General features: G+C 36.3%; 1 protein-coding gene across 1 annotated transcript in view; it reads right to left on the bottom strand.

The window, feature by feature from the left end:
* Window positions 1-10,121, bottom strand: part of LOC113082465 (syntaxin-binding protein 5-like) — a gene marked incomplete at its 5' end in the record, with an annotated part of 88,554 nt that extends 78,433 nt beyond the window's left edge. The window contains one exon of the mRNA XM_026254103.1: window positions 10,024-10,121. Coding sequence (XP_026109888.1) covers window positions 10,024-10,121 — 98 coding nt within the window. The remainder of the gene's footprint in view (window positions 1-10,023) is intronic.
* Between the last annotated feature and the right edge of the window lie 204 nt (window positions 10,122-10,325).

Raw genomic sequence — 10,325 nt, forward strand, 5'->3', positions numbered from 1 at the left:
TCTCATGGGACCATTTTTGTATGTGTGTGGACAGAGAGTACTTCAGGTCTTAAAGGGAAAGTACACCTAAAAAAATTACAATTTAATTTGGTTATCAGCTACTCTTTCTAATAAAAGTTATATAAAAGTGGTTTGTGCTCGTGCACTACAAAAAAAGATCTCACTAAACTAAAAGGTTTTACAGTCTAAATACACCTTAGGAGAACCTTTATAAGATTTATTGAACTTTTTATTTAGTTCTTCAATAAACCATCTATGTGGTGGTGCTTTAAAGGGATAGTTCACCCAAAAATGACATTTCTGTCATTAATTACTCATCATCATGACTCATTAATTAATTAATTATATAATTATCATTTCTGGGTGAAGTATTGCTATAAAGTACCCAGAAACCAATACACTGGACCTGGAGAAAAAACAAAAAGCAAAACCAAAAAATGTAACATTTGTAATAATAATAATAATAATAATAATAGCAATAACTTTAAAAAAGTAAATCAGTATACCAGCTTTATCCACTGTTAAAATAAAATTCCATCCTTCATTACTTACCAGCTGATGTAAAAAAAAAAAAAAAAAAAAAAAACAGGCAAATATATTGGTCATCCACTATTACAACCCTAAAGCATGTTCCCAACCTTTTTGACTTGAAGGTACCCCATCCCGTCCAACATAATTGTAAAAGTCCCCTTATATAATTTAATATTAATAGAACTATAAAAATTATATGTTAAATAAAATATATTATTTACTGAAACTGGAAGTGTTAAAATAAGTCAGTTGATTAACTACAATGAAAACAATAATTCTGGTATTTTAATTTAACTTATGTAAGTTTGTTTGTATTTTGGAATGTTTTAATATATTTATAATATTAATGTGACTTATTAACAATTTTATAAAAATTATATATGTATTAATTTTAAGTTTTTTTCTGCAGCCTCCACACTAAACAGTATAAAAATATTTCTTGATCAGAAGATCTAGTTGCTACAATTAACCACAGAAGAAGTTTTATTCTGTTTGTATGAGTGCAGGAATGTTCGCCTCAGTGTGACTACCCCTGAGAGCTGTGCCTGTGCCTGTCCTTTGTTTTGCTTGTGTGCCAGTCAATCAGTCAATTCTTTTTCTCCATCATTCTTTTGATCTGCTCTTGAACCTCTCCACCTCCACATTCATCAAGCCCATAGGCCTTTCTTTCAGTTACACTAATTGCAATCATTTCCACACAATGAACAAATAACGCCATTTATCTCTCTTTTGCATCCTTGCCTCGCTGCCACCCCACCCCCACATTCCCTCCATCCTTCTAATAATCAGCCAATCAACATCCGCTGAAACTTGACCACTCCATCAAACCGAGAACTGCTCAAGGAGGCAGTTCACATGCATTACACGCACATCAAGACAAAAAACATCATAACACTCACACACATAAACAGAAATGCAAGAACATAACACATAATACAGCAAACCGATTTGTATGCTGCTTAACTGAAGCCTGAAAGGACAGAAGCCTCAAGGACACATAAACATAATCCAAATATTATCTTAATTAAAGTAAATAAATTAAAGCTCTCAAGTGCACACACACACACACACGTTAATCACACATGATTGACCTTTCTACTGCACTGCCTTGAATATCTCTGTGACCTTTAACTATATTCATAACTAGAAGAAAAATATCCATAACTATATATAGAAAAATATGTGCTTACATTGTGAGGACCAAATGTTCCCAGATGGACAGTAAAACCAGAAATCACCTTCACTGTATGCAGCAGCCAATGGGCCCAAGAGGAAATGACTTAATAAACATACTAAATGAAGTTTTAATGAAAATGTAAACATGCAGAAAGGTTTCTATGTAAGTTAAGGGACAGAAAAACAATATATTGTCTCAGTATAAAACAACAGAAGTCCATATGCCATGATAGAAAGACAAATGTGTGTGTAGGTGTGTGTATGTCCTGTTGCAGCCATAAAATGTTCATTAATTTAATTAGCGACGTTCAAAATCAGTTTAAATCAAATGTAATTTAGCTCCCTGCACGAGTGCCTCGCTGTGTGTGTGTGTGTGTGTGTGTGTGTGCCGTAATTGTGGGCATATGGCTTGGCAAAGTTTTCTGAGTCCACAACACTGAGATTTGCTAACAGGATGAATACTAATGATGCTGGTGACATCATTGTTATGATACTTGAAATCTGAATTGTGATTGGTGTTCTTTTCTTTATGTCTAACCATCTACAGAGCTCAGTCAGGGTAGTGATATATTTGCCATCTCCCCCGACTTAGGTCTATAGATAGCCTTACACTATAAAGACAGTGACGCGTACACAGTTGACAGAAAGGATGCAGGATGCATGCTAATATATGCAGAGACAAAGCCTAAAACCTAGACTTAAAAAAAAAAAAACACCTTAACACTATTCTAATGCTGCACTGATAGTTTCTTCAGTGTATAGACCTCAAAAAGAGTGGTGAGACATTTCCAAATGCTGAGCTGGATGTGACAATCACAGGCACCTGTCAGTGGTGCCAAAATCTCTGAAGCTGTTCATATATGTATCCATATACAGTCAGGCCGACCCTGTCCCAAATGCTGCTCTTGTGTCCCTCCTCTAAGTAATGCTGCACAGACTGTTAGGTAGTAGTCTGCATCAGTGCAGGCTCAGCACAAGTGAGCATTGAGGGTACATAGCGGCCATGAAAGGGAATCAGATCCTTAAGGTCTCATAAAACTTCACAGACACAGGCCACTGCAAGACTGCAAATACACATCAAGTGCCCCATTTGGGACAGGGCCATTGTGTTTAAGGGTTTCATGCAGAAGCATTAAGTCTAGTCCACATTACGGCTTATTCTGGCTAAGATTCACAGACTAAAAAGGGAAGAGACTATAAATCGACCAAGCAGTTCACTTTTTGTTACATTAAGAAATCTAAAACCAGATACAATATCATTCGAGAAAGTCTGCACCATTCAAGTCTCTGATTAAAATTGTATTTATTCCTTTGATCTCTAGAGAAAAACATACAAAAATAATTTGAAATACATTTATTTCATACTAAGGATACTACAAATGCATTTACATATTTATGTACTTTATAAAAATACCTTGCAACTATACTTTTACTATAATAAACTGGTATACTTAAAGTATGCTAAACTGGAACAACTAATGTTGTTGTTAATGCACTTTAATTGTGTGGAAGTAGTGCTGAAGTCCAGCTAAACACATACTTAAGTTTTATTATGCTTTTAATTATCTTTTATTATTTGATTGGGCTAAAGTGGAACTAGTGGAACTTTATATTATATATATATATATATATATATATATATATATATATATATATATATATATATATATATATATATATATATATATATATATATATATATATATATATTAGGGGTGTAACGGTTCACAAAATTCACGGTTCGGTTCGATACTATACACTGATGTCACGGTTCGGTTCGGTTCGGTTCGGTACGTTTTAGATACAGCAAAATGCAAAAACATCTCAACTTTTCAGAATGCCGCAAGCGCACCGCGGGTCATGTGACAAGAACTAACCAATCAGCTTCATCCTTTCCCATAACAACGTTGAAAACTCAGCCAAGATGAAGGAACAGCTGATTATAGTTGTATATGGATTGCAATTTTGAAATAAATTTAGTAGCAGAGCTACTGCAAGCGATTTTTAGAGCTGCAAATCCATTTATCCTTCGCTGAAATTTCCGCGTCTCATGGAGAGAGCACGTCATTGTTGCTTAGCAAAGACAGACGCCTTATGAGCGCTTCTGCCCGAGCGCTTTGGAAAGGAGGAGAAAGACGCGCTTAGCGTTTTCCACGCGTTTTTAGGAGCGATATGTGAACGGACCCTAAGGCGCTCGCTCACTCAGCACGCGCTGAAGGCTCATTGCAAAATGTCTAATGCATTTAACAGACCAGAAATATAAGATCCTAAAATAACCAACAGGTCTGGTGTTTGGGTGCACTTTGGATTCCCTGTAAGCTATAATACTGGTGTCTAAATGCTGCAGGCATAGTTTGTTGCGTGCATGTTTCTCCTTTTTTTCGTCTTTTCCCAGATACTGACACAATAAGGTGATGTCGGCGTAAATGAGTTGACATGTTTCAAGTATTCACGCTGGTGTTTTTTTTTTTTTAAAGCAATGAAGCAACCGCGCGAAGCCCTCACTATATAGGATTTTAGAAAGAATGCAGAGCACTAGTGTAGTGTGCAAACTTACCACAGTGTGGATTTCAGAAAGTGTGCAAAGACTTCACGTGCACACTTACCATAACATGGATTTACAAATAATGTTCTAAGGAGGGGCTCTCATGTCACTCTGATCGAGCAGCTCATAGATGGAATCATGCATCTCAAACAATATGTTTGAGAGTCATCTTCTTTTTCTAGTCTGTTAAACGCATTGGCCATTTTGCAACGAGCCTTCAGCGCGTACTGAGTGAGCGAGCGCCTGACTGAGTCATAACATAACATAAACATAAGTTGGTGTTTTTTTCTTCTTCGGGAGTGTCAGGGGCGTTGCCTGTTACGTCGTTTGGGTTATTGGGCTACCTTGTTGAACGCATATCATTATATTTCTCTTTTTTTTTTCAAATATAATTAATTAGTCCAACGAACCGTTCGGTATGCATAATGCGTACCGCGTACCGAACCGAAAGCGTCGTACCGAACGGTTCAATACGAATACGCGTATCGTTACACCCCTAATATATATATATATATATATATATATAAAGCTGAATTTTCACTGTCCATTATTTCCAACTTCATTGTAATATGATGATGTGGTGCTTAAGAGGCACTTATTATTATTATCGGAGTTGCAAAGAGTTGTGTTGCTTAATATTTTTCTGGAAACCATGATTTTTTTTTTTTTTTTTTTTTTTTTTAAAGCAATATTATCATATATGTATGAACTTTATTAAGTACAAATTTAATGTTAAAATCAAATTGATCAAAATGCAACTGCCAAAAAGAGAGAGAGAATTAAAAAAATCAGCATGATAGAATTGGCGCAAAGATGTTATAAATATTAATAGAGGCTGTAAAGAAGGGTGACATATTGTCAGCAGGAAAGATGGCAGCAGCGTGCTTACTATCAGCGTCAGTGCTAAGATCTCAGCATTATTCACTGTCACTCTGACCACACGCACAAGACATCTGTCATTGCCTTGGTGTTTGTACATGTTTCTGTGTGACTGCGTTAGATGTGTTTGGAAGATCGTGTGAGTGCATGTGTGCGCTTCGCCCATCATTCCGACATTAACTAGACAGAGGCTGCAGTGAACTCTAAACGTGCCCTGCCTGATAATGGAAACAGTTCCTGCTCTTTCACACCCTCTTTCCCCGCTCCAATAAAAATGAAACAGAAAGAGGGGGAAAAAATGATGCAGAAGGTGACATGACTCCACCCACCCCTGCTTTTGCCATCTCACCAAAATCCATCATCACTCCCATACCAATTCCTCTCTCTCTCTCTCTCTCTCTTTCCACTAGTCCGCTTTGATGAGAATCGACAGCTTATCACAGAGGAGAATTCTATTACCTCTTCACATGTACACACTTACACACACTCGCGGTGTTTAAATTGTGTCAAAGCACTTGGGGGGGTCCCCCTAACCAGACGCCCACCCTCCCACTCTGTGTGGTGGTCAGTTCACAGCAGTGACAGAAATGAATCTTTTCAAACAAGTTTAAAATGATTTTCACCCTTTATGTACATTTTTACCTATAATCAATGAAACTGTCCATACCCTGTATGATAGATGAATCTTTTTCTTACATCGCACGTACATCTGCACTTTGTTGCATATGCTGAGGGAATTCATGAGTTTCAGTCTGAACAAAACTCTGGGGTCTCAGCAATGACTGATCTGAACGCCTCTGATTTTTAAGCTCAACAGAATCGTGTGTGATTAATTATAATGAGCAATGCTGTAATATATAATGTACAATTTAATAAAGCAATCTAAACGTAATTTTAAATATTATAGTTTTATTGAACAAAGACGCCCCAAGTATATTTTGGGGGGAGTTGGGGGGAGGGTCTCTTAAATATTTAAAGTAGATTTGTATACTGTAACTATTTGTCTGATGTTTATTTACGTGCTGTGATATAGCCTAATGTAGATATCTGGGTAACTCAGTTATGGATTTTATTGCACGATGCTATTATTCCTTCAGTTAACACCACTAAGTTCACGAAGTTCAGCATCACCTGCATGACTCATGAGTTCTCTAACAGCAACCCTGTAGCGGTCCATTTTAATTCACTTGCATTGCATACTAAATTATTTTCAATTGTGATAAAATCGGACTGGTGCATGATTGAGAGTGACAGTTGACTCCCTTCCAAACACTGGTCTTTCAAATCTACAGCTTTGAGCATGTGTGTCTTTCATCTCTGGTGTTTTTGTCCTCTGTGGCACGAGTGCACTAAGGGCTGCTTTTTTGTGTGAAGTAGTACTTATCTTAGCAGAAAGTGAAGAGAGGATACTGTCCAAGTAGGCTGGCATTAGAAACACAAGTGCAGTGTTCAAATTGGGAGGGCAGTTGTCCTGGTCCTCCCATAAGCATTTTTTTTTTTTTTTTTTTACATTTAACATTTTAATAATATTTCACAGTATTTAAGTTTTATTCTGTTTTTGATCCAACAACAGAGCCTTGGTAAGCAAAAAATACTTCTTTTAAAAAACATATAAAATCATACTGACCCGAAACTAAAACTTTTTACACTTTTACTGTTTTACTGTGTAAAATGCTTTTTACAAACACAATCCAAAGTGCAACTTTTCTAAATAACACTGAATATGCTACTCCTACTCACAAACAGAAACAAATGTTGAGTACTGTCCTGTAATTGTGCCATTTTGAAGATTTTGGAAAGATCTTTTTGCTGTTTAACTGAAATATATCCATTTTATTACCACCTTCATACACACACAAGCTGCCAGCATAATCTGTCAAGACTTTATATAGACTGTTATATCAACATGACAATTACATTTTGTCAGGATTGCTTGCTGTCAGTCAGAGGTCAAATTTTGCACATAAATTTATATTATTTTCTCAAAAACAGATTTTTTATTTATTTATTTATTTTATCTATCATCTATCTATCTACCTATCTATCTATCTATCTATCTATCTATCTATCTATCTATCTATCTATCTATCTATCTATCTATCTATCTATCTATATATATATATATATATATATATATATATATATATATATATATATATATATATATATATATACATAATTCTATAAAACTGTTTCCTATCCATGATATCAGAATGAATGACTTTATTAATTTGGTACGAGATGGATTCTTTCTATTCATTCATGGAGATTGTGCAGTTAGCTGACTGCAGTGAAGTGAATGCCACACCAGTCTCAGCCCTGCATACTGCCACCCTGCCAAGATCTGCATCAAAACACACACACACACACACACACTCGCGCACACGCCCACACACAGGGCTCACACACACACATAGATGACATCAACAAACCTGGTTAGTATGATGTGCTCCTTGCTTACTTCAGCATTGTGTCTAGTTTTATATACAGTACATAATGCAAGCGTATGTTTTATTCCTGTCAGCTGCCTTCTTTCATAAACTATAAAGAGAGATGCTACTTTAATATTTACTTATCTTTATAAAATAAGAACAAATGCAAACTCACAGACACACACACACACACACACACATGTTTGTTTTTGTGAAAAGTGGGGACATCCCATAGGCGTAATGGTTTTTATAATGTAGAAACTGTATATTCTATCGCCCTTCACCAACCCTACCCCTAACCCTAACCCTCACAGGAAACTTTGTGCATTTTTACTTTCTCAAAAAAATCCTCATTCTGTATGATTTATAAGCGTTTTGAAAAATGGGGACATGGGTTATGACCTCATAAGTCACCCTCTCCTTGTAATACCTGTGTCATACCCATGTCATTATACAAAGTTGTGTCCTGATATGTCACAAAAACATGCCCACACACACACACACATTAAGTATTCTCCTATAAAAATGATTTGCAGACAGTGTATGCAGTGAGTGCACAGAAAGGTTGATAATCAATAGTGCAGTGTTTAACTTTGGGCTCTCTCAATCAATACAGAGCTCTGAACAAGAACTAAATATACCATTCTGCCCAGAATCAGAGAGAGAGAGAGAGAAAGAGTCAGGCATAAGAAAGGAAAGTTAGCAATATTGCACATTTAATCTGAAACAAACATAATCAATAAGCAATCGGAAAAATTAATAAACTGTATATCCAAATTATAGGAATTTTATAGTATTTTGTCTTTTGAGCTTTTGAAAGATAGTGTGTGGATTCCAGTATATATATATATATATATATATATATATATATATATATATATATATATATATATATATATTCCAGTATATATAGTATAGTACCAAACATAATGTGCATCCCTAAACAAGCGAAAGTGTGCTCTCAAACACCCATATATGCTTGTTGAAACCTTTCTGATTTTAAAACTAATAAAAGGCCTAGGCATACAGTACTCCTTTCAGTGTATCTCATTCAACAAAATAAAAAAATTAACTAAAATTTGTGCACACAGTGAGTTCTTCACAATAGTCCATGCCAAAAACTGTCAGCTGACACAGAAAAGACATCCCAACAGAGTCCAAAGCCCCTTCTTTTCATGTCTCATTAGCATGTAATACATATGGAAATGGAAGGATAGAGAGAAAGACAGACAAAAACAGCAGTGAAAAAAGTATCTGGAGGAGAGAGAGAGAGAGAGACAGAGACAGCGAAATTCATGCTTTCCACACTTAAGTAACACAGTCTATAGTTATCTACAGTAATGGCAGGTCCTCAATCAGCACACAGCTAATTCATTGTGATGCAAAAATGGCCCACTATTTCTCTTTCCCTCCCTCCATTCATTATTTCATCTGTCTGCCACATGATTTCTGGGCATTTCTTCTCTCTACTTCCTGCTTGTTTGACTTTCTGCACACAGACTTTGTTTCCTCAATATTGCAAGGAAACCTCTTGTGATAAACCAAACAAATATCATGATCATTGAGGACAAACCAAAAAGGCAATGTTTCCAAATCATAAAATGCTCCAGACACTTGAGCTGTACAAGCGCTGGTATTGAGTTAAAAGGAACGTCATTAATTTATTCATTCAGCTGAGAAAATAAATGTCGCACACCACAAATCAGATGACGCATTTTCACTTCTAAATTCTCTTCTAAATTATGAGCTTTCTCTCTCTCTCTTTTGTGAATTGATATTCATTGTATCTGTATTTGAGGTAATATTTTTTATAAGGTCAAGATAGAATCTGCTGACTTTGCATTTTCTATGTTTTGCATTTTAACTTCAAAAGTGCTTCAGTACTGCTCTTCACAACTTTCATTGTCAACAGAAATGATTTAAAGTAAGCACATGAGGCAGAAGCCGGCTAATTTCCCACAAATCGAATCAGACATCTCTGAAATTAAAACATTATTGTAGGCTTACTGGTAGGGCAAGGACACTGATTTGACTTAATAATTCATTTGCTGTGGATTTTTGCAGACACAGATTCCATTTGGGACTGTTCAATAATGCTGCCAAAGAAATTACAGAAAAAAAAAAATGCTAAGCTAATGCTAATATGGGTTTCTGTTAGAGGCCAATACTCATGTTTAGCCGTTATTTATTCAACTATGTTGGAACTGAGTCTCTCACTCTCTCTCTCTATTTTTCTTTCAGTCATCATTCTCAGTATTTATGCATTAGTAACATTGTGCGGAGATTCCTCTGGGAGACAGTCAAATGGTCTTACACCCCTCTATGGCATAGGAAGTAGTGGGGAAACATGACAGCATTATACCTTACCTCAGATGGTAGCCTTCCCAAAACCCAAAAGTCCTTCAAAAAGTCTTGAATTTACACTGTGGAGCAAACAGCATTGGGGGGAAAAAAGGATACAGCCGTACTCCTCCAGAACGAGTGCCAATGGCAAGGATCTTTTTGCACCGGTCAAATGCCAGAGCTGTGGGCTGATAGGGAAATCCATGACGCACCGTCTACAGAGAAAGGAAAACACAGAAAACGTGAAAAAAAGAAAGAAAAGAAAACATGCTGTGCTACATTAAGAACAAAGTACTCTAGGCAACTTTAGTCATTCATTCCCACATAATAGTGACACAGCCTACGGCCTGCCTGCACCCCCTGCTACTCTCCTGAGAACTGCTCACATGAAACAGTACTTCAGCATCTGCTGCTCACTG

This window comes from Carassius auratus, unplaced genomic scaffold, assembly GCF_003368295.1.
Source record: "Carassius auratus strain Wakin unplaced genomic scaffold, ASM336829v1 scaf_tig00036192, whole genome shotgun sequence".
NCBI classification, from domain to species: Eukaryota; Metazoa; Chordata; class Actinopteri; order Cypriniformes; family Cyprinidae; genus Carassius; species Carassius auratus.